The sequence below is a fragment of the Mastigoproctus giganteus genome, chromosome 7, assembly GCF_048544385.1.
Source record: "Mastigoproctus giganteus isolate SK-2022 chromosome 7, ASM4854438v1, whole genome shotgun sequence".
Taxonomy (NCBI): domain Eukaryota; kingdom Metazoa; phylum Arthropoda; class Arachnida; order Uropygi; family Thelyphonidae; genus Mastigoproctus; species Mastigoproctus giganteus.
This window is the reverse complement of record NC_143581.1, coordinates 10,138,970-10,163,789: the sequence shown is the minus strand read 5'-3', so window position 1 is coordinate 10,163,789 and position 24,820 is coordinate 10,138,970. Positions and strand designations below refer to the sequence as shown.

Here is a 24,820-nt window from a genome sequence, read left to right as displayed (position 1 = left end):
GAGAGCATGCATCCTGAATAGTTTTTTCCAGTGCTGCAATATGCTGTGGTTTTGGGCAATAAATTAAGAGTAGTCCCAAAGGAAAGAGGAATAAGCCATCAGGTATTTCAATTCCTAAAATATGTAATCCTTTTGGGTTTAGACTTTTGATATACCCTGTACAATAAACTGTCCAGTGCATATTTTTCAATTATAGTATTCATTACTGGCAGAGAATATGTACAAAATTAAAAAAAAATAAAAGTAACCTATTTGCTATATTTTTATATTGATCAAGTTGAGATCTGCCAATTGTGAAGGGGCCCTACTTACTTAGTCAGTGATTATGCTTAATTAGAGAGGTACATTTTGTACAATAGCACTGAACTAACTGATCAGGGTTCACAGAGAACACCCAGAAGCACAATATTAAATAAATGCAAGACTGTGGAGAGAAAAGGTGCATGTTTACAGGTTATCTGTGTGCTAATGAAATATCCACAAGCTGTTGAGATGAAAACTGAATGAGAGAGAGAGAGAGAGAGAGAGAGAGAGAGAGAGAGAGAGAGAGGAAAAAAAAAAAAAAGTGAAATCACACACAAAATTAATATGGACCTGTGATAATTGTATTAGCTATTTATTCTTCAAACACCGCTGAAAGCTAAGGAAGCGAGGGGTCTAAAGTAGACTACACTGAACCTGATGAAGTTACATAAAATTCATCTGATTTAGACTTACTTAATTTATGAAATTTTTCATCTCTTTTGAAAGCATTAGCTGCTGACAAAAGAAGATACTATCAGCAAGAAATCAAGTAAACATTGTGCAATTTCATTAATGTCTTCCAAAATGAGTGTAAAATGCATGCAACTAATTTCAGAGTATATCACCTTCACACATATTTTTTACTGGTTAGCATAATATTACTGTATTTTTATTTAATTTTTTTTTCCATGTTTGCCCAACATGTATTTCTGTTGGGCATTATTGTATAGAGATATTAAATGCAGACACTGTGAAATTAACAATATTGTAACTTTTTACTTCAAAATGTGATGACAGAAAACAAATTCTACTCTCAAAAGGAGTAGATTCAGCTGTACTTATTTACATAAAAGGTTTTGATCCAGAATACCTAATAAAATATTCAGGAAAATGAATATAAATATTAGGCATCTCAATATATATCACTGGCCAGCCAAACTAAGCTAGTATACAAGTTGATGTGTTGCTTACAAAACTATACTATATTTCTAAATGTGAGAAACTCCACTAAAATTTCCCCAAAAGTATAAAAATGCAATTATATTTACAAGAATTAACAAGTAAATAAATAAATATGCTCACCCTTTCGGATGGCCAGAATATTTATCGCATAAAATTGTAACACGATTAATAGACCCGCAACCATGAAAATGTTGCTCTAGTTCTTCTGCAGTTGCCCCATAATCCACCTACAAATAAAATATTTGTTAGCACAAATTTCAGTTGCACATAATATATATTAGGAAACATATTTGGAACTATATATTTTGGACAGCTGAGCAACATAGAATAGTATATATCTAGTCTGCTATAAATAACTAAATATTTGGATAATTATACAATAACTTCACAGTGCAGTAATTTGAAAACAAGACTGATGTAATCAGACGTGGCAGTGCTTCCATCTATGAGAAGAAAATATGAAATGAAAATAACTGTTCCTCAGACACTGCACTGAAGTCAAGGTGAGCAAAAATCGTCGCTATTTCAGAACGTAGCATAAACTGAACCACACATCTCTTCTGTGCCTTTGTTTTGGAGGGACAATGAAACAAAGAGCAAACATCAAGTTTTATGTTTGACTAGGACAAAAGTGCCATGGAAATGTTTCAAATGACAAAGAAGTATACGGAGAGAATTGTGTGTCTTGTGCATGCATGTTTGAGTGGCATAACTGTTTTGCCCATGGAAGAGAATCACTGGAAGATGACGAACATATGGGTCCGGCAAAAATGGTTCGAATGCCAGCCAGAGTTGACTGAACAATGGCGGTTAGCTGTGATAGTTGCTATTATATGTGCTCTTGTTAAAGTGTTTATAAATATGGTTTTAAAGTGCTTACTTTAAATATTCTTGTGATACACAGATATATTCTGATAAGGTCTACTAGGTTTGATGATTTCTAATCAAGGAAAGGTAACAATCAAGCTAGATTTACGATAAGTCTGTTTTGGCAGTTAGAGCATTTTCTGTTCTAACTGTCAGTTCCAGATGCCTATGCTTTAGCATAGTGCTGGTACTTCAAAATTTGAAGAGCTACTTTTTAAAATCTGCAAGGTATGGATGAAGGGGACTTCAAATAGGTGGAAGTATATATCTGGCTGATTAGTTTAGCAGCTTAGTGGAAAAGATAAAATTTTAAAGAATTTTATATTTAAATAGTAAAGACCTATACAGCCATTGTTAACGAAGGAAGAAGGCTAGCAGTGCACCTATACGGTTATTAGTGTGTCCTTTCATAATAATAATAATAAAAAAAAAACCTGTTTATCAAATGTAGTCAGATTCATACAGGGTTGATCTCACATGTGAAAAAAATTGTGGCATTGAATTGAACGAGGTTACAGGTTCTAAGAATCTTGAAAGTGGTGCTAATGAATCTGATCTCACTGTTGCTACAGAGACCACTAAGTCTGCAAATTTCAAATGTAGATTAAGATCTGTCTGTGGATGGAAAGTCAAATCTGACTGGGTAATGAGTGATCATAGTGCAATATTTTATGAAATCAATACACATAGGGAAAATAGTGTTGGCTTGAATCAATTATGATGCTTTTCTGCTAAGCAAGCAAACTGGGATAATTTTGAAAGAAGTCTTCAGCGGGCCATGATTGCAATCTCTGAGTTGTCTAACATGATAGGTGATAACTCTGTGGGGTTTTTGCAAAAACGCCTCTATTCGTTATTTATGTTTTTTTTTTAGGAGCATTAGCAACTAAGGCCATATTGCTCCGGGGTTATGCGGTGGTCATTCCCTGACCTTTCCACATCCTCCGTATTTGGTGGTCACGGGCTCGAACCCCGGTCTAATCAAGAAGTGTGTGCTACACACTGCTGCTCCTGCCCACCTGGCTACGAAGGCACCAACTTATCTACGATGCATGTGTAGCTGCTATGAAATGGAAACAGATAAAACATAGACAAGTTAAGCGGTGGACACCTCAGCTTACAAGGCTAGGAAGAAATTTCAGAAAAGAAAACACGAGGAAAGGGCCTTGGAAGTTATTCAATTAAAGAAAGACTATCAAAGCCTTCGTAATAAGTATGTCCACGCTATCACTAAACAGAAATACGACTGCTGGAAAATGAACAGCAAGAAATAATGACCCTTAGGGATTGGTTTATAAAATTTGTACTGGTAAATTCAGAGCAGCTGCTGATTATATTCCATTGGCAAGGGCACCACTGAGACGTGTAGTTGGGAAGATTCCATGAGTGCAATCTTAGATCACCTTATAGGTATGATAACATGGTTGATAACCCATGTGTTAATCTAGAACATTGCCATATGTAGGTGTTGTTAAGTCCATTAAAAATAACAAACGTCCAGATAAGGACCTACTGGAGGGAGAGGTAATCAAAAAGTGCTCGATTTATTCTTTATTCGAAATTGTTATAAGTTTTTAACAATTGTCTAAGAGATAGTGTATTTCCATATTTTTGAAAGGGTACACTGCTCAAGATAATCCCAAAATCTCCAACCAAGCCAACCAGTTCACTTGCTTCCTATAGACCTATTGCATTGCTTCCTGGTTTTGGTAAAGTTTATGAGAAGCTTTTAGCCTACGGACTGCTATCTACCAAAGAAGAAATATTGGCATTTCTAATGAACAATATGGTTTCACTCTTGGTGTAGGTACTGAGGATGCGCTTCACTCTTTAGTTCGCAATGTTCGGGAATCAAACTATAAATATACATTGGGAATTTTTGTAGACTTTGCTGGTGCCTTTGATTCCATTAGTTGGGACAGTGTACTAATGATCCCTGTAGCCGAGTGGTCAGGAGCGGGAGTGCAGTAGCACACGCTCTTTGAGTAGACCGGGGTTCAAGCCCCTGAATGCTGAATACGGTCGATCTGCCAACCCGCACTGGACCAGCGTGGCAGATTATGGTCCATTTCCTTCAGCATGAATTGTTGAGGAGGCTTCCATCCTGCAGTGGGTTGATAATGGCTGCACTTTATTTTTTACTGATGATATTGCACATGACTAAATGCTCTTTTAATATTTTCTCTATAATTAAAGATTACTTTATGGATCACACAGTAACAGTTAAGTTGAATTCTGGATCAATTACACGTCCCGTGACTCGAGGCTGTCGCAGGGATCTGTCATTGGTCCTTTAACGTGGAAAATTGGCTCAAGAGAGAATTTGACCAGTCACACACAATAGCTTATGCAGATACTTGTGCACAGAAACACCAGAAAGGAGCTTGAAATGAGGTCTGATTGTATATTGAAAGAATTATGCAAATGATGGAATTTACATAGGTTTTTTTTGATTTGTTTTAGGAGCATTAGCAACTAAGGCCATATTGCTCGGGGATATGCGGTGGTCATTCCTTGACCTTTCCGCATCCTACGTATTTGGTGGTGACGGGCTCGAACCCCGGTCTAATCAAGAAGCGTGTGTTACGCACTGCTGCTCCTTCCCACCTGGCTATGGAGACGCCGAATTTACATAGGTTGACAATCTCTACACCCAAACTAAAACCATGATGTTGAAGGGTAAATTGGTTCTTAGAACTCTGCTCGTAAGGTTGAATGGTATTTCCTTACAGCAGGTGTTAATGATTAAATACTTGGGAATACGTATTGCTAGGCGCCTCCGTAGCCAGGTGGGAAGGAGCAGCAGTGCGTATCACACGCTTCTTGATTAGACCGGGGTTCGAGCCCGTCACCACCAAATATGGAGGATGCGGAAAGGTCAGGGAATGACCACCGCATATCCCGGAGCAATATGGCCTTAGTTGCTAATGCTCCTAAAAACCAAATAACAACAACGTATTGCTAGTGGATTGAACTTTATCCCGCATATTAATTATATATCAGAGAAAGTGAAGAAATTTATTGCAATGATCTGAAGAATAACACGGGTGGAATGGGGGATAAAGGGCACTCCATTTGATTTATGATTGCATTTTTCTGCCGATTGTAACGCATGGTGCATCAATTTGGGTTGGCCATGCAATCAAAGTAAACACCAGAAAGCTCTAATATATACATCGAGTTATGTTACTCAAAATGGTTATGGCCTTCAGAACGGTTTCCACAGAAGCTTTGCAAGTGTTAGCTGGCAAAATGCCACTTGATTTGCAGTTAGTGTTAAGAAGCCTATCCTTTTATTTGAGAAGAGGTATAAAATCCAAGTTGCCAGACATCGAAATTAACACTTTAAATGATTTAGAAACGAAAAGAAGAGGATTTGGGGGCTCTTTTACAAAAAAGCAAAACAGATAGAAATGTCCGGAAAAAGGTAGAAAACATTCAAAATTTTCCCGTATGTTAATGGTGTGAATTATATTAAACCAACCTGGTTAGTACCAAATCTATGTTGTACATTCTTACTAACAGGTCACGGATCATTTTTCGCAAAACTGAATAGTCTTGGAATCGTAGCAAGGTGCAACTGTACACGTGGTGATCTGGAAACATGTTGTTTAATTGTTTGGAATATGCTGATTTGCGTTTGGATTTACTGAATAATGTTGATAATGTAACTCGTCTGGTGGATGGGATTGAGCCATTACTTATTAAAACAAGGGAAAATTTTAGTGCCTTTCAAAATTTTGCAAATTCAATTTTCCTGAGAAGGAATATACTTTTCTTCTTTACATGGGACAGTATGTTATTTTTTATATAGGTACAGAGAAAATTCTTTGCAGAGAGGGACAGGATGTTGGTACTCTGTTTCCTTAATGGGTGGGTGTCCACTTCTCCTGCCAACGCAGTTGGCAAGAAGCCCTAATTGTTTTTATTGGATTTGATCCTGTGATAACACCTTCTTCCAGCTTGGTTTTGCTGATTAATATGAGTAACTTCTGTTGAGCTCTCTGGCTGCTAGTAGATGGCTGTTCATCTTTTGGAGAAAACCAGTGATGATCAATCTCTAGGATGTGACGCTTGTGCTCACTGTGAAAGTGTCTCTTTATCGGTTTCTGCTGTAGCCTGCTTGCCAGGTGGTTGTGCTGTAGCTGAGGGGATGACCAATGCACAGTACAGTTTGTTTGTAATGTGAATGTGAAATTTGTACTGTAAATAATTGTACACTGTACTATACTATTTCTATATGTATGGCAGATTTACCAGATTTTTTTTTGGCTAGGGGCCGCTTTATCTCAATAAATGAATGAATGACAAGGTGCAGGAAATCATTATCAATGACCGATATCCAATGCTCTGAATGATTTCAAAAACTCACCGAGACTGCTGAAAGCAAACCCAACCTCTTGAATTTAATCGTTGAGGGTGACGAGATGTGGTGTTTTCAGTATGACCCCAAAACGAAGTGACAAAAGTGCAGAGCAGAAGTCAACATTCTTCCAAAGCCAAAAATCAAAATCATGCTCACTTTCTACAATAGCAAGGTAATTGTACACACAGAGTTCATGTCCAATGGCCAAAGTGTTACTACTGCATACTATCCGGACGTTTTGAAATGTTTGCAGAGAATCTGTCATGTGCAGTTGCAGTATGTAGAAGATGGCAGTTGGTTCCTCTTGGGCAATAATGCACCAAGCTACAAGGTCCTCATTTGGCTAGCAAAAAAATGTATACTGTTGCATCCACTGTATTCACCAGACAGCCACCCCCCATGTGCAACTACTTTTTGTTCCTGAAGCTCAAGGCACCCCCCCCATGTGCAACTACTTTTTGTTCCTGAAGCTCAAGGCACCCCCCCATGTGCAACTACTTTTTGTTCCTGAAGCTCAAGGCACCCCCCCCATGTGCAACTACTTTTTGTTCCTGAAGCTCAAGGCACCACTGAGCTTTGCGATCGTTGCATGCAGTGTATGGATGCAGGAGCAAGTTACTCCGAATGAACCAAGGTTAGTTAAATCATACATGGGGATCAATATTTTTTTCTAACAACAGTCTCATTTTCCAACTGCTGCACCGTGTAAGAATCACTCAATATTATTCTTTTGTTTACAAGTCTTCAAAAAAAAAACTGGCCTGTTATCAATGCTCCTATGCACACTATCTCTAGGGTTGTGGAACACAGCTTTTCTCAAAGGCTGGCTGAAACTCTCAATGACAGAATGTTGTAACACAGACTGGAATTTAACTGGTCCAATTCCAGACTTACACAGGGCTTATTTGAGGCAGCATTGAAATAGAAAGTCTGAAAGCCACATCAAAGTTGCATTTATTTCAAATGGAAGTAGACTCCTGCCAAACATGACAAAGGCAAGAAAGCAATTTCTTTACACTTTCTTGAACAGCTTCCCAAGGGAAATAAACAGATTCTATCATTTTTTTTTTTTTTTAATATTAACTGTTCCTTAACAGTAAAGGTTTTTCAACCAGAAAAAAGAATAGTGTCGAGAATATTAAGAATTTTTCATTGCATTGTGATAGATGTTAATTTATATAATATGAGAAAAATTGTACCATGAAGCAATTCAGTCAATTCCTTGCTGCTGTTGTTATTTGGTTTTTAGGAGCATTAGCAACTAATGCCATATTGCTCCGGGGATATGCAGTGGTCATTCCCTGACCTTTCTGCATCCTCCATATTTGGTGGTCACGGGCTCGAACCCCGGTCTAATCAAGAAGCAGGTGCTACGCACTGCTGCTCCATTTCTTGCAGGTAATAACATACTTCTAAGTTTCATGTTTTCCACTGTTACTAATCACAGTGCACAATCAACTGCATGCCATACTGTTTATTATGTATAACTGAGAGTACCCATATTTTGGGATATTATTTGCTGAGAAATTTACTTGTGTCCTATCCAAAACTATGACATTTCTTTCTTTCTATTTAAAAGTACCATTAATTATTCAGACCTCTAAAACTTCACTGAAATTGCAAATTACAGCTATTTAAGATTTTCATACATTTGGGTTCAGTTGGTGGATAGTTTGATGTTACTCATACTAACTGCAATGGCACACACTAACCGTACATGACCCAAACTTTATTTTATTTAATAATTCGGTCATATACGGTTGGTGTATTCTGCCGCAGTTAGCATAAGTCATAACTTTCCCAACCCAGAGGCCTATTTGAAGAATGTTTGTTTAGAGCAGGATTATACCAAAGTATTGCAAGACAAATGGTGGCTACAACAATTCACAGAGAATGAAAATTTTATTAATTCTTTGGAAGAATGTGATGTACGGCAAAGCAAGACAGAAAATGCAAACCTTTAACAATAAAATATAAATTGACAAATTTAGTAATCATAACACCATTCTCAATATTTTATATTTTTGATGGAGCGTGCTATCCACCTTTGTTTTTTAATGCACATTTAGTGAAGGTAAAAAAAAGCAAACAGGAGAACCACACAAAACTGGTTTGCCACTATCGCTCTTTCTCCCTGCATTCTCAGCAAAGAGACGGTGCCTGTTATTGGTATCGGCAGCAGAAGCCGAGAATGATATACTGATTGACACGTACTGTCTATTTACCGAGAGTGCAGGGAGAACCTGCACCTACGTGTCAATCAATACATTGTTCTTGACTTCTATTGCTGCTACTAACAACACGCACCGTCTGTTTATCAAGGATGCAGGGAGAAACTGCAGTAGCAGCAAACCAGTTTGTTTGGTAAGTTTCCTGTGATTGTCGTGTTGCCTTTCTTTACCTTAGCTGCACATTCTACTTTATTCTAGGAAATCTTATTAAAAAAGTGCGACGGACAGGTTCAAGATACAGGAGAACCTGTCCGTCGCACTTCACTCTCACTCCTGCAAGTTGCATTTTTTAGGATATATGGGGAGAGTTGTTCTAGAAACCAAACGTAAAGATCGTTAATTGATGCCAGCTGGGTAATACACACCTTCTGACATTCAGCCTGCAAACCATGCTATAGTTTTTATTGAAATAAGTTAGTAGTAGGTTATCACCATGGATTGGTTAAGGGTAGATAGGCAAGCCTACCTAAAAATAATAAATAATCATATCTGGATTAAAGGTATTAACAACATGGACAGACTCACGCTAAAATAGGCATGTACTAAATTCAAAAATACCTACGAGAAGGATCGACACGAATTCTTCTATACAAAATAAATAGATAAAAAATATATTATTTCCCCCCTCCCTAAATTTCTCAACTCCTTTCTGACTTGCCAAAATTTGTCATTTCCAAAACTTGTTACCTCAGTGATTTTGTTAATTTCTGTGTAATACAGCAAATAGTTGCCATACACCAATTATCTTACAACAAATTGAACAGCTGGAAAAATGTAGGTTTGATTACAGTTGTGACTCTAGTAGTTGATATTGTCTAATTAACAAGTTTATGGAGCTGAGGAAGTGACAGAATTTGCACAGGAACATAACGATGACACAGAAAAAGTTAAAACTATTGAGGTAACACCATTACATTGAAATGCAACTCATATGTCTTTACTTGTATTCCAGAATCCAACTCTCTTTACAAAAATCAACTATTAGTGTTTTATTGTAGACTGTTGAACAAGTGCAAATACTGTGAATGCAGTAATCTAACTGCACAATGCGCATTTAAATAATGCACAAACCGGTGCATTATTTAAACAAAAGATGTCTCAAAACAAAAATTCTAAGTGGCCATGCTAATGCAAGAAAGTTAGGCAGAACAGACATGAAAAACTCTGTCCCTGGTAAAGTGTAAATGTTTAAGTAAAAGCTGTTCTTTTAATCCTGACCAACACTAATACTCCAGTAGGTTTCAACTTCATTCTCAAAAATTATATAACTGTTATTATTTTATAGTTCTCTGCACAGTTAAATAACTGCCATTTACTTACATTTCCTACATATACAGATCGAGAGTCAACCTCCATTTTTTCTTCAAGTGATAAGCCTAAAAGTCCAGCTGAAAATTAAATAATACATTTGAAAATTTCAAAAATGTGTAAAATGGCTAATAAGCAAGCAAAAATGTTACTGCATGGTTCTAAGATAACTTTGAGTGAATAATAAAGCAAAGCACAGCACAAATGAGAAACCCTTACATGTAAAAACTTAGCATACAAAAGATGCTGAACGAACACTGGAATCTATTTTTTGATACTAATTCTTCAGCTGATTTTTGATTCTATATGCTCAACAATGTGCACTTTACTGAAGGGCAGGAAATACTGCCATTGAAGTGGAAATGAAAATTTTTTATTAAAAATGTAAACAAATTAAACGTGATGTAATCAAATAATGATTTCATAATTAAATGCTACTGTACCATACATATAGGAATTGCTCACAGTACAAGTATTATGAAGAGGTACTAACCTAACTGCCACCTGCACATGAGAGAGAGAGAGACCCTACCTAAATAAAAACACCATGTGTGTATCTTGTGTACCCAGTCTAATGGGGGAGCCTGTCAGAACACACACTACATGTACTCAATCCACTTACACAGCTGACAGACTACACACACAAAAGTACACATTTTTTTTTTTTAGACATATCTAGGGACAGATGAACATTCAGCACACAGGACATTCTTTCACACATTCACCATCTTGCATTCATCATCATACACAGATAGGACATAGGTGCACCTAAATATGAACAACTCAAGGGTTTAGTGTCAGACATCAGTAACTACAAAATCATTTTGTAGTGAACGTTTTAGTAATTAACCAAGAAAAAGTCATTTGACATTTTCTTGGTTTACCAGAAATTTGCTTATAGCCCAAGCTAACTTGTAAACTACTAGAGAAATATATTTCTATGACATGATATTCATTGTTATTTGTATAATGCATTATTTAAACTAAAGCTGTCTCAAAACAAAAATGCAATTCTGTAGTTAGCATTGTCTGACACTTAGCCCTTGAACTATCAGACAATTTTTATATATATATATATATGTCACAAACATTCAGTCACAGCACAATTTACGCAGGAGATCTAACATCCACACATATTTAATCTATACAACTTAACCTGCAGGAATTAATTTTTTTTTTTTTTTTTTTTTTTGTATACAGTAGAATGCCGGTTATCTGGAACATATTTGAAAGGCTGATCTTTCTTCTTTTTTTTTATTTTATTTTTTTTATTAATAACGGTAGTGTGGCAAGTGTGGGTTATAGTGATCGCGTTTGCAAATTGAATTTTGATTCTAATAAGCAAAAGATCGAGTTTATTACCCGTTTATAACAGATTGTACAAACAAAAATCACAATAAACCAAAAACTGCAAACTGTTTTATGGTTGTGACCTTCAGAAATATGCTTTAGAAAAATATCACAGAGAGCTGGGTTTTCTCAGAAACCATGAGTGAATTTCAGATTAGTTTAGCTCCAGATTCGGTAACAATAATATGGCCCAAAACTGTGTGATTTATTATTTTTCTGTTTTTTATGGTAAAATGTGAATGAAAAGAAAACACCCAGTTTTAACATTGCAACAAAAAAAAAAGAAGGAAATTAATAGATTTAGAAAATGTGAAATTTTAGGAAATCTTTCCAGAGGGTTTAATGTGGGGGACTTTAACAATTTACAACATCATGAAAAATTCCAGTGCTATAACAGAATGTGTCGATTATGGATAGTGAAGGAAGATCTAGCAGGAAAAAGATGATGTTGAAACCTGAAATGTCGCTTTAGAGAGAGCACTTTATTTGTGGTTTCTTAAGAAGCGAAGTTTAGGTGAACCAATGTCTGGCACAATGTTGTGAGAAAAAGCATTGGATTTTAATCGAAATTAAGAAGTAATGAAGATTTTAGGGCAAGCTCTGGTTGGCTGAAAATCTTTAAACTGATACACGGTATACGTGAACTAGATATTCAAGGCAAGACACTTTCTGCAGACAAATCGGCAGTGGTGTTCTTTAAAAGTAAGTTTGCTTCAGTTATAGTAAATTACAAGAAAGAAAACATTTATAATGTTGATGAGACAGGCTTGTTATTGAAAGCATTACTGAGAAAAACCATAGCCACTAAAAGAGCGAGTTACAATTCCTGTGTGTGCAAATGCTACTGGGATGCACAGATTGTCCGTGCTCATTAATCAGTAAGTTGAAAAAACCAAAAACATTTAACAATCTTTCTAATTTTCCTGTTTTGTTTAAAAATCATAAAAATGCCTGGATGGATGTTTCAGTTTTCTGAGATTGGTTTTAATTTTTTTAAATTTAATTAATCTTAATTATTTAATTTAATCATAAGGTAATAAATTTATTTAATCTTACCTTATGATTAATTTTACTGATGTCAGACCTGGAAGAGGTCTGACATCAGTTATTCTGGATAACTGATGCTCTACTATATATATAAACATATTCAGGGTACAACATTTAACACTTACAGGACAATTTCATGCATTCCCCATTTCTGCACACGTACCCATTCATCATAATACCCCCAACAAAAGTTAAAAATTTTTTTCTCTGCAGGTTAAGTGGACTCATTTCTCTCCCAGCACAGGACACATAACAGCACACATTTGCATACCCATCACAACACACTAACACACCCACATATACACCATCAACATTGAGACTCTTCTGCTTTCACATAATTCCACTCATGCACCCACTGACATACACTCCTATAACCAGCAATACCCACAAAAACAAGATACATATATAGCATAACAAGTATAATGATTGTTACATTTACATTGGGTTTGTCATAGTCAGCAGGTGTACTTGTATAAATAGGGAGGAGTGTCGCAGTCTTGTTCCATTTGCTTCTCCTAGTCTCAAAAACGTTTCGAGTCAGAAGGCCATGTAATGCTTTTTCATCAGAGATGAGTAGTTGCTCATCTGTGGCACACTGGTCCAATTTTGGACAAAAGTCTACATCTATGAGGATGTCGGTAGTTTGAGCAGTCATAAATGACATGGGCCCAACCTTCATCTGCTTCACTCGGGATCCTGGGTAAGACCCAACTGAAACAACTTTGCATTCAGGGAGCCATGCCCTGTTAGCAAAAATAAGGCATAAAGCCCTGGGGCAAACCAGGAAGGCAGTTTGGGGGTGAAACTAGAGTTACCCGGGCAAGAAGCTCCTAGTGATTTTCCCTTCAGGTGTCTGGTCCTATTGACTCTACCACTGCTAGTAGAATGCAGCCAGTATTCCTTTTCTTTCCTGCCTGGTATCGGCCTCAAGGTCTATTGTAATCCCAAAGATGCAGGTTGGGATTTGTTTCTTGTGTTTATAGTTGGGGACCTCTTTTGATAACTTCTAGATTGAGAGGCAGTGCCCCTGCCAGGACCTGCAAAGCAGCAGCATGCTCTTATGATGTTAAGTAATATAATTCGCTGTATGGACTCTAGCTTCTTTTTATTTCTGTCTGGATTAGTTCTGTGTCTGCACCACAGGTAACAACTGAAGAAAGATAGGGAAATGTGGTTTTTAAACCCCCCAGTCGGTGTGGCTGATCCTAGCAATCATGCCACCATAGTCCCTGACTTTCTTTGCAAAATTCATGAGATGTCAGTTACAAAAATAGCTTAAACCAAATCAGTTCTGTAACCAGGGCTATTGTTTTTTTTGCAATTTTAATCTGTGGACATTTGTTCAAGTTACCTTTCAACAGAAAAGACTTGGTTTTACTGCTAGATACTTTTTAACTTATATATATTTGCCCATTGCTGAAGATAACTGGCTGCTAGATTGGTATGCTGTTCCAAAACAGCACGGGTATTGACATTAGTGAGCAGGACAAGATCACCCATGATAGACAGAGGCCCAACTTGTCTGTCCCTAGGAATTCACCCAGCACCAGGTTCCAGAAACAGGGACCTGGCACTAAACCTCGGGACCATGATTGTGTGACTTTCCTAGTAATGCACTGATATCTGGTTTTCTTCTTTGTGGATTATTATTCACCTACGAAGAAAAATGGATGACTGGGGGAATTTTCTTGTTTCCAGGAAAGTTTTACTGTACTTTACAAAGACTCTTGCTCGTTCTGGCATTTTATTTAATATTAATTTATTTTTGAATTACGTAGTTTAATTCTTTAAAAAAATTTCTTTTGCTTGCATGTAGGCAGCAACTGTTCAGCATTGCATGTTACATTTCCTGTAGACAGTAGAATAACATTTAATTACATAAATCATTACTGGAAATTTTACAGCTGTGGTGTGAAGGACTATTCATGGGCATTTATCTTGCAACCGATCTTGAATACTGCATGTTGCACTAAGCAACACAGTTTGTTTAGTAAACCATGTTAAAACAAAAGTCCTGTCTTGTTTTTTTAAGTGTCATTCTATGGAGGCGTCCAACCAAATAAGTAAGAAAGTTGGGACAATGTATCTGAACAGAACAGGATTTTGATTTCACAAAATCCATCACCACAACTGCAAACTGTACTTCATTTCATTGAAAATATATTTTTCCATAATTTGTATGCTATACTGTATTTGATTTTTGATCACAAAGATTATTTTGCTCCCACTAAAGGCTGAAGCTCAGTACTCAGCAGTAAGTCTTGGATAGTGGCATAACTAGGACCGATGGCACCCAGGGCAAATAAAAAAAAAAAAAAAAAAAAAATAGAACCCATTCAAACTGTTCTTTTGGAATTTTTGCATTTTTTAACCCTAAAAAGGATTCCCCCAAATTTGGCATCCAGGGCACACGCCTCATCCTAGTTACACCACTATTCTTGGGATTATCTTAACATAAAGTTGAAGTAAAATTACATTTAAACACTTAACCAAACGTACAAATTTTACTAAATTCAAATAGCATTGAAATATTTTTCTGTACAAAATGAAACATCAAGAGGCCACAGATAATGGTCACAGCAAGGTTTTCAATAATTTCCATACAACACAATCTCGATATAATGCAGGCACAAGGAGGGAAAACCTTATAGGCATTTTATAAGATATATTTGTGTATAAGAGTTAAAAATAAAATTTACCCAGTTTTTTCCAATTTTTTTAAACATAAATACACAATAACCAAAAGAGATAAGCATTTGTTTAGTGAACAAAATAGGCTAAACATTTAAAATTGCGAATACACCACTAACATATTTTTTTTAAAAAATAATGCTACACTTAAAAAAAAAAAAAAACTAATCACTTTCTTGCAATGATCCCATATTTCCAAATGAAGCATGTTTAGAGGGGAGCTAGTCAATGGCCGTGAATTAGGGTTGAATTTGAAAGTTTCTGCAATTCTGCCCAGACACGATAGGAGGGAATATATGATGAGAGCTTTGTCGTTCAATTCGGCCCTGGAAAGATTGTGCAAGGCTCAAGGGATAGAATTTTTTTCCAGCATGGTCTGTACTTGTTAAAAGGAGAGACTGCTTCTACAGGGATGGGATACACGTAAATAGAGAGGTGCAAGAATATTTGCTGATGCTATCGGGGCAGTGTTAGGTGGGTCGGAAAACTGCTAGCTTAGGGGGATCTAAGGACTAATAGATTAACAGTAGCCACTGGCAGAGGTGAAAGTGATTCTTGCACTGCTTCTATTGGAATGAGCAGAAGCGTGGAAAACAAGGTGCAGAATATTTCAGAGAGTGCTGGGAGTCATTGCGGTACAAGAAAACACATGGGTTGTGTTAGGGTAGCTAAGAATAGGAACAGGTGCATGTATACTTGTGTGTACACAATGCTAGGAGTTTGGTAAATAAATCTAATGAATTTGAGGTATTGCTCAAAACATCAAAGGCAGATACTATTGGGATATCACAGATGTGGTGTCACACAGATATAAGGAATGCAGGACTAGAATTTGGGGAGTACAATGTGTACAGAAAGGATAGACAGGATAGGAAGGGAGTAGGGGTTATGCTACTAGTTAAGAAATACATAAAATCCAAGGAAGTGAAGCCAGTCATCATCGCTGGACAGTGCACTGTCCAGTCAGTTTGGTGTGACATAAGCATTGGGAGATCAAAATTGAGAGCAGGAGTGCTATAGGCCTAATGACTGATGAGTATAATAAGAAAATGAACAGGGAGTGGGCCAGTAAATCAGAGAGTCTTATAATGGGGGATTTCAATTTCCCAGATATTGACTGGAATTTGTGTGTTGGTCACTCACACACTGCAAGGCTTTTGTGGATTTGTTGGATGATTGTTTTCTACATCAGCATGTTCGGGAGGCAACTAGAGGGAGTAATACTCTTGATCTGATTATCAGTAGTGATTCTTCATGCATTAAGAATCTGCAGATAAAGGAACCACTAGGTGGCAGTGATCAGTGTGCCGAAGTGGGATTTACCCAAAGAGGTAACTACCATAAGGGGTAAAGGGAAGGGTTTTTGCTTTCACAGAGGCAACTACGATGGTCTGAGATATTTAAATTCAATTTAAATGTCTCAGAATTTAAATTTTATACAGTGGGACCAACTGATGATGTTATCAACAGCAAATTCAAAAAACTTAACTTGGAAGCTACTAGGCTTTACATACCAACTAAGAAATATTGTTCAAGGTTTAGGCGTAAATGGATGTCAGATGAACTAATGAGACATATGGCAGAGAAGAAAAATGCATGGGATACATATAAATTAATGGGTGACATGGAAGCCTATAATAGATATAAGCTGGTCTGTAACCAAGTCACAAAGGAGATTAGGCAGGCAAAGGCACATTATGAGAAATCCTTGGCAAAGGATGCAAAGAAAAACAGAAAAGAGTTCTTTACCTATGTAAACTCTAGAAGGAAAGGTATAAATCAGATTGGTCCACTGGATATTGATGGTTCAACAGTTGAGGATCCTGCTCAGGTGGCCAACAAACTAAATTTTGTATCTACATTCACACACGAGGAGTTATTCAGAAAGGGGAATGCCAGAGGTGGAGTAAACTCTGGTAATGAGCTAGATGATTTTGTAATAATAATTTTAATAATTTAAAATTATAATAATTTAAAACAACTGATACCAGACAATGAAATTGGCAGTGAAGTGTATATCATTTCTGAAATACAGTGGTACCTTGGTTTGCGAGCATAATTCGTTCCGGAAACATGCTCGTAATCCAAAGCACTCGTATATCAAAGCGAATTTTCCCATAAGAAATCATGGAAACCCAGATGATTTGTTCCAAAACTCAAAAATATTCATATACTGTAAAAATGATTAATACAAAATACATGCATACCTTTTCATATTTTTAATATTTAAATTTAATATACATAAAGCAATCGAATTTATGGTAGAACGACTTTCACTGTCACTAACGGAATCACTGCTATCTGTTGACTCTTTCTTTTTGCGCGACTTTAACAAGGAACCTCTCCAATAATACTTGCTTTTGCCTCCTCTTGACGATTTCACGGAAATATGACATTGCATTGTCGTTAAACAGATTTATCGCTCGCACTATTACAAAATGAGGAGGCACGCTTGATACATATAAACAAAGCTGCACGCGTGTAGCAATTGAATAAACAACACCGTAAAGGCAGAGATACACTATTAACACCTCACATTTTACTAAAGCACATTTCTAGGGGTTACTACCATAAAACAATAAAAACAATTTCCAGTTGCGTTTCTGCTAGTGGAATCTGTTATAAACTGGTAGTAAACTCGATCTAATTGCATTTGCGATTATACTGATAGCTGGAATTGTGTTGGTTTTTACGTTATTATGGCGAAATGTGTTTCCCCTTCACCGATATAAAAACCATAAAAAAAAAAATAAAAAAAATTTTTGCTCGTCTTGCAAAACACTCTTAGACCAAATTACTCGCAATCCAAGGTACCACTGTACAGTAAACCCCCGCTATTTGCGGGGGTTACGTTCCTGAGAAATGTCGCGAATACTGAGTTATGGCTCCCATAGTAATAAAGGGGTTCCGTTCCAAAGTATGAAATATATAAGAAAAAATAGTCTAAAATTTTGTCTATGTATGTATTATATGTACCTTCATAATATGACTATGTACATAGACAGTACATTGTGAAATGCGAGCATATGGCATCGAAATGAAAATAAGAAACAATTCAATATTAAATGTAATATTTATTAGAAATTTCAAACAAATCTTTCAAACCAGCGCCTTTGCTTGCTAGCAAAAAAAAAAAAAAAAACATCACGCCAGTGCTATCACTAGTTTCGCTAAAGTGTTGATAAAGGAGTTTTGCCTTTTCGCGAATGATGAGTGAACTTAACGGAATTTTATTTTGAGTTCGATCTTCTATCCACAAATTTAAAGCCTTTTCCATTTTTTATAATTTAACATCGCGAGTTACAGAGCAAATTTTGTAAAGCAATTAGCGCGTTTTCACGGACACTACGGCGGATTTTTTCTTCCGATTTCTTGATTGATCGTACCGTTGACTCATTGATTTTATAATGTTTTGCCACCGAGGAGACAATTCCACCATTTAGAAATTTTGTCTAATAACTCAATTTTATTCGCTAATGTCATCACCTTTGATATTTTCACATTTCTCTTTTTATTCGTAGCCATATTTTTGTAGAGGTTAGAAAGAACTTGTCCACAATAGTCACTTTCTTCCGTTAATACACTCGAAAAAGTCTGTTTTACACTGCAAAACGGTAGATATATCAATTTATAAATTGATAAATTTATTCAATTTATAAACATATAAATTAAAAACAAACGACGAAACCTTCCATGACAAACGCATAACACATACTGAACAAGGATTAGCGAGAAACATCCACGCTCGCATTTTTGTTAACCCCCCCCCACCTACTGAGCGCTCTTTTGACCGGGAAAGATAATTTAGCCACGCCCATGTTTTTTATGGCAGAAAATATTCACAGCGCTTTAAAATTCACATTTTTTTAGGTTTCATTTTATATTAAATCGGCGATCATGAATACAGACACCGCAAATAGCGGGGATTTACTGTACAGTGCATTCCGGTTATTTGGGGCAAATCTTAAAAAACAGAAACCAATCGGGACAGAAGACCTTAGTACTGGAGATTACCCTGCGATTGTTTCCAACCATACCACGTAGTTCGGTCGGATTTCTGGAGGTCACAACCATAAAACAATTAGCAGTCACCTGTTTATTGGGCTTTTCTGTTAGTGCAATCTATCATAAACGGATAGTAAACTCGATCTTATTGAATTTGCGATAATACCGACAGCTGGAATTCTGTGGGCTATTATGGTGAAATGTGTTTACACTTCCATGGAATCTTCTCTTCATTCCTATTTTTAAAGCTTTGTAACTCGTTACTCCGTTCTCACTTGTGGTGCATATTGTGTTACTTGCAATTTGTATGTGCCGTGTTTTCTGTTATTGATTGCTTATCTTTTTACTGTTTTAAATTTTAACCCCCACCCACAAATGTCAGTGAACAGAAATGTCAACTAGTTGAGTTGGTATGTACATATTACAGTGCATATTAATTATTCTGATTTTCATGTATCATTTAATTTTTTAATTGGTAAGGTGATAAAGAGTAAATTTGTGCTTAATATCCTATTTTCGCTAATTAGAATCGCTGTTTAATTGAATTAAAATTCAATTCACGAAAGTGATCACAATGACCGGCGCTTACTACACATCGTATAGTGAACGGTACTTTACTATGGTGAGTTCGTTGTAACGTGATTTGATTGTACAGTGAACTAATTGTGAAGGGGGGATACATTGTATATTTACATGAAACTTCGGATAATTGGGGCAGCTGCTTAATCGGGCCAAATTGCACTAGTCCAGATGGGTCCCAAATAACCGGAATCGACTGTATATGCTTATCCATATCTGGCAAAAATGCTAATCTGGGCACTAACATTTTCAGAAGAAGGCTAAAGGACATTCCAATCATGAGGAATCTTTTTAGGAGTGCAATGCACCACAGCTCCCCAGTCAAAAGGGGGGGGGTCTAAAACAGTGTTCCTCAACCCACCGGTCAGTGGCCTATTACCTGCCAGTCCAGTCTGAGAAAACTTGTGAAAAGTTAAGAGTGAAATCTTTAATTACAGAATCAAATAAGAAAATGAAGGCCAGTACATTTATATTTATGAATATGTCATAAAGATACAATAATATAATCACTACACTTAAGTTAAAAGCAGAAAGAAAGCACAAGCAGAGCTCCTTAATGCCGACTTTTAATTGCATTTCTTTACATCCAGGCCCATATTAGGAAAAGAAAAAAAAAAAAAAAAAAAGACATCTGCATATCTGAAAAATAAAAATCTGAAAATTATTGCAAGAGTTCTGATGAAATTGGGAGAGTTGACATATACACACATTTATAAGAAATAAATTAGACATAAAAAAAAATCAAATAATATACTGCATTAATAAATTTACTATCAGAGTGAACTACTGACTTAATTTCTTAGATATTTGAACAGTGGCTTACAGGGAGGACTTAATGCCATTTGTTTTTCAACTTCACTCTGCATCTGTTTAAGTTTTTCTGCTTCTTCTTCCATTTCTCGAACTCTGGCTTTTATAGCTTCCAATTCCTAGTAAAATATTATTTATCATATTTAACCTTGAACATTCTTTCACTGTGTGTATTGAGGGATGGGTAGAAGTTTCATATAAAAAAATTAGGAAAAGCTTTAATGATACATGAGAGATGAGTAACAAATAATTAAAGACTTTTGTAATCAAGCATTGTCTGACTATATTTTCAATGCGGTATCTTTTCTGCAAATTGAAGCGATTGCTTAAAAATAATATCAAGTAGGTGGCTTTATTAATATTATACAGCACACTTTTTTTTTTTTTTTTTCTTTTATGAAAACCCCAAACACGAAAGGTATCAAAACCTATAGTACTTAGTACCGTGCATGGGTTGAAGGAGAAGTATGGGAGGGGGGATGCTGGAAACTTTGCTCTAGAGACTAAACATGGGTTTCGCCACTTCAGGCCTCCAATAAGCAAAATGGTGGTATTTCTCCGGTTGATGAAAGTCATCTACCACAAGTTTGAGGACTTTTGAGATATGTACTGCATATCCTTTATCAATATTGGTATTGGTCAGGCACTGATGCATTTCACTTTTGAGAAAACTGAGTAATAACATCAACAAACAAGAGATTAGCAATAGTAGAGGCATATGCAGCATCAGCCAAAAAAAAAAAAAAAAAAAAAAAAAACAAACCCTTACACATCTCCCCTCCGTTCGTTCGAAATACCTGTCCAGATGAGCCTTAAATTTATTTAGGCTATCAACTTCCACAACAAGGGATGGAAGTCTGTTCCACCAGCCAACTACCCGCTGGCTAAAGGCAAATTTCCGCACATCTATCCTACATCTGTCTTTCCTCAATTTGAATTTACACCCTCTCAGGTGATTATTCTGAGCAAGAGGGAGTATCCCATCAGCATCGAGCATGCTCAAACCATTCAAGGCTTTATACACCTCTATCAGATCACCTCATCGGTGCCTAGTCTCCAGACACTGTAATTTGCAAAACTTAAGCCTTTCTTCGTAAGAGTAACCCTTTGTTCCATTCACTAAGCTTGTTGCCCTTCTCTGTACTCATTCCAGCAGCTCTACATCTTTCTTGAAATGAAGCCGCCACACCTGTGTACAGTACTCAAAGTGTGGCCTTACACAAGGAAATAATCACCTTATCCCTGCTAGAAAAATTCCTGTATATCATTGACAAGACACCATGAGCTACTCTTGCAGCCCGTCTGCACTGCTCAGAAAAACTTCATATCTGCCTGCAAAATTATCCCCAGGTCCTTTTCATTCTCTACCACTGTCAGTGTAGTACCGCAGAGTTGATATGTTGTTCTGGGGTTGCTGTTTCCCATATGTAGTATTTTACATTTCTCAATGTTAAACTTCATTTGCCACATCTCAGCATATCTGCTCAACCTTTCCAGATCCTGTTGCAGCAGCATAGCGTCAGTAGTGTCCTTAACAACCCTGCCAACCTTTGTATTGTCTGCAAACTTGGACATTAAGCTAGATATACCATCATCAACATTATTTATAAATACAGAAAACGATAATGGACCCAACACTGAACCCTGAGGGACTCCACTAACAACATTAGTCCACGATGAGCAGTGTCCATTGATTACCAATCTGTCTTCTCCCCCCAACCATCCCTTTATCCATAGCAGCAATTTGCCTTCAATGCCACACTGCTCCTATATGTGCAACAGTATCAAAAGTCTTTCTAAGATCCAAATATATAATATTAAAGTTATTCCCTGCATCCAGTTTTGTGACTGCATCATAGTATCCAATCAAATTGGTAACGCAAGACTTTTCCTTAACAAAACCATGCTGTGTCCGAGATATAACTCAGAAGTCTTGTCTAGATGATCCTGCAGTGCTTCTTTAACCATTGCCTCCATTAATTTTCCTGGAACAGAAGTTAAACTCATAGGCCAATAATTACTTGTGTCAGCCTTTGATCCTCCTTTGTCAATTGGAGTCACATTTGTTTTACATCTCCGTGTATGGAAATGTAAAGCAAATGTGCAGCAAAGGAAGTAAGCAAACCCTTAGCTATAATTATGAGAGCTTCATCGGACTCAGGGGAGGTACAGGAAGCTCTCATAATTTTGGCTAAGGGTTTGCTTACTTCCTTTGCTGCCTCCATTAATATAACTGGATAGATCCCATCCACCCCAGGTGCTTTTCTTGTGTTTATTTGCAGCAATTCCTCCTCCACTTTACTCTCAGTTATTACAAGATTATCTAGCTTACTGGCAGAGTTGAATACACCTCTGGTATTCCCCTCGCTGAATAACTCCTCATGTGTGAATGTCGATGCAAAATATTCATTTAGTTTGTTAGCTACCTGAGCAGGATCACCAACAGTTGAACCATCGATATCAAGTGGACCAATCTGATTCATCCCCTTCCTTCTAGAGTTTACATAAGTAAAGAACTCTTTGCTGTTTTTCATTGCATCCTTTGCCAAATATTTCTCATAATCTGCCTTTGCCTGCCTAACCTCCTTTATGACTTGGTTACAGACCAGCTTATATCTATCGTAGGCTTCTGTGTCACGTGTTAATTTATATGTATCCCATGCATTTTTCCTTCTCTGCCATGTGTCTCATTAGTTCAACTGACATCCATTTAGGCCTAAACCTTGAACAATATTTCTTAGTTGGTATGTAAAGCCTAGTAGCTTCCGAGATAAGCTCTTTGAATGCTTCCCGTTTTGAATTTGCTTGGTAACATCATCAGTTGGTCCCACTGTATAGAATTTAAATACGGTCTCAGACCATCGTAGTAGCCTTTACGAAAGCAAAAACCCTTCCCTTTACCCCTGATGGTAGTTACCTCTTTGAGTAAATCCCACTTCAGCGCACTGTGACCACTACCACTTAGTGGTTGCTTTATCTGCAGATTCTTAATGCATAAAGAATCACTACTGATAATCAAATCAAGAATATTACTCCCTCTAGTTGCTTCCCGAACATGCTGATGTAGAAAACAATCATCCAACAAATCCACAAAAGCCTTGCTAGTGTGTGAGTGACCAACGCACAAATTCCAGTCAATATCTGGGAAATTACAATCCCCCATTATAAGACTCTCTGATTTACTGGCCTTCTCTATTTCCCTGTACAGTTTCTTATTATACTCATCAGAGTCATTACGCCTATAGCAAACTCCAACTCTCAATTTTGATCTTCCAATGTTTATGTCACACCGAACTGACTCGACAATGCACTGTCCAGCGATGTCGACTGGCTTCACTTCCTTGGATTTTACGTGTTTCTTAACTAATAGCATAACCTCTCCTCCCTTCCTATCCTTTCTGTACACGTTGTACTCCCCAAATTCCAGTTCTGCATTCCTTATGTCTGTGTGACACCACGTCTCTGATATCCCAACAATATCCGCCTTTAATGATGCTTTGAGCAATACCTGAAATTCATCAAATTTATTTATCAAACTCCTAGCATTGGTGTACATGCAAATATACACGCACCTGTTCCTATTCTTAGCTACTCTAACACAACCCATGTGTTTTCTTGTACCGCAATGACTCCCAGCACTCTCTGAAATATCCTGCACCTTGTTTTCCACGCTTCTGCTCATTCCAATAGAAGCAGTGCAAGAATCACTTTCACCTCTGCCAGTGGCTACTGTTAATCTATTAGTTCTTATATCCCCCTAAGCTAGTAGTTTTCCGACCCACCTAACACTGCCTCAATAGCATCAGCAAATATTCTTGCACTCTTTCTATTTAAGTGTATCTCATCCCTGTAGAAGCAGTCTCTCCTGTTAACAAGTACAGACTAGGCTGGAAAAAAAATTCTTCCTCTTGAGCCTTGCACAATCTTTTCAGGGCCGAATTGATCAACAAGGCTCTCATCATATACTCCCTCCTATCGTGTCTGGGCAGAATTGCAGACACTCAAATTCAACCGTAATTCACGGCTTTTTTTTCAACAGTGAGTTGTTTAAATATGGCTAACCTATCAGGAGTAAGGCTAGGACAACCATTTTAAACACTTATACATATTTGGAAAAAACGAACCATAAATAAAGACAGTATGCAACAGGATCTAGAAAAGTTGAGCAGATGAGCCGAGAAGTAGCAACTGAAGCTTAACATTGACAAATACAAAGTACTGCATATGGGTAGCAGTAACCCCAGAGTAATGTACCAACTGTGGGGTATATTATTATACAGTACTCAGGGTTGTAAATAATAAAAAGGACCCATGGATAATTGAGCAGTCAGATATGAAGTTTTCCGAGCAGTGCAGATAG

The 24,820-nt window shown here is 37.0% G+C and overlaps 1 protein-coding gene across 2 annotated transcripts in view; it reads right to left on the bottom strand.

Annotated features, from left to right (window-relative positions):
• LOC150082493 (polyadenylate-binding protein 2-like) overlaps positions 1-24,820 on the bottom strand; it is a 98,901-nt gene that overhangs the window by 56,766 nt on the left and 17,315 nt on the right. For both annotated transcript variants that reach the window (XM_090378650.1, XM_090378649.1), the window contains exons 3-5: positions 20,474-20,579; positions 9,991-10,058; positions 1,327-1,433 (exon numbers count right to left, since the gene is read on the bottom strand). In XM_090378650.1, coding sequence (XP_090234776.1) covers positions 1,327-1,433; positions 9,991-10,058; positions 20,474-20,579 — 281 coding nt within the window. The remainder of the gene's footprint in view (positions 1-1,326; positions 1,434-9,990; positions 10,059-20,473; positions 20,580-24,820) is intronic.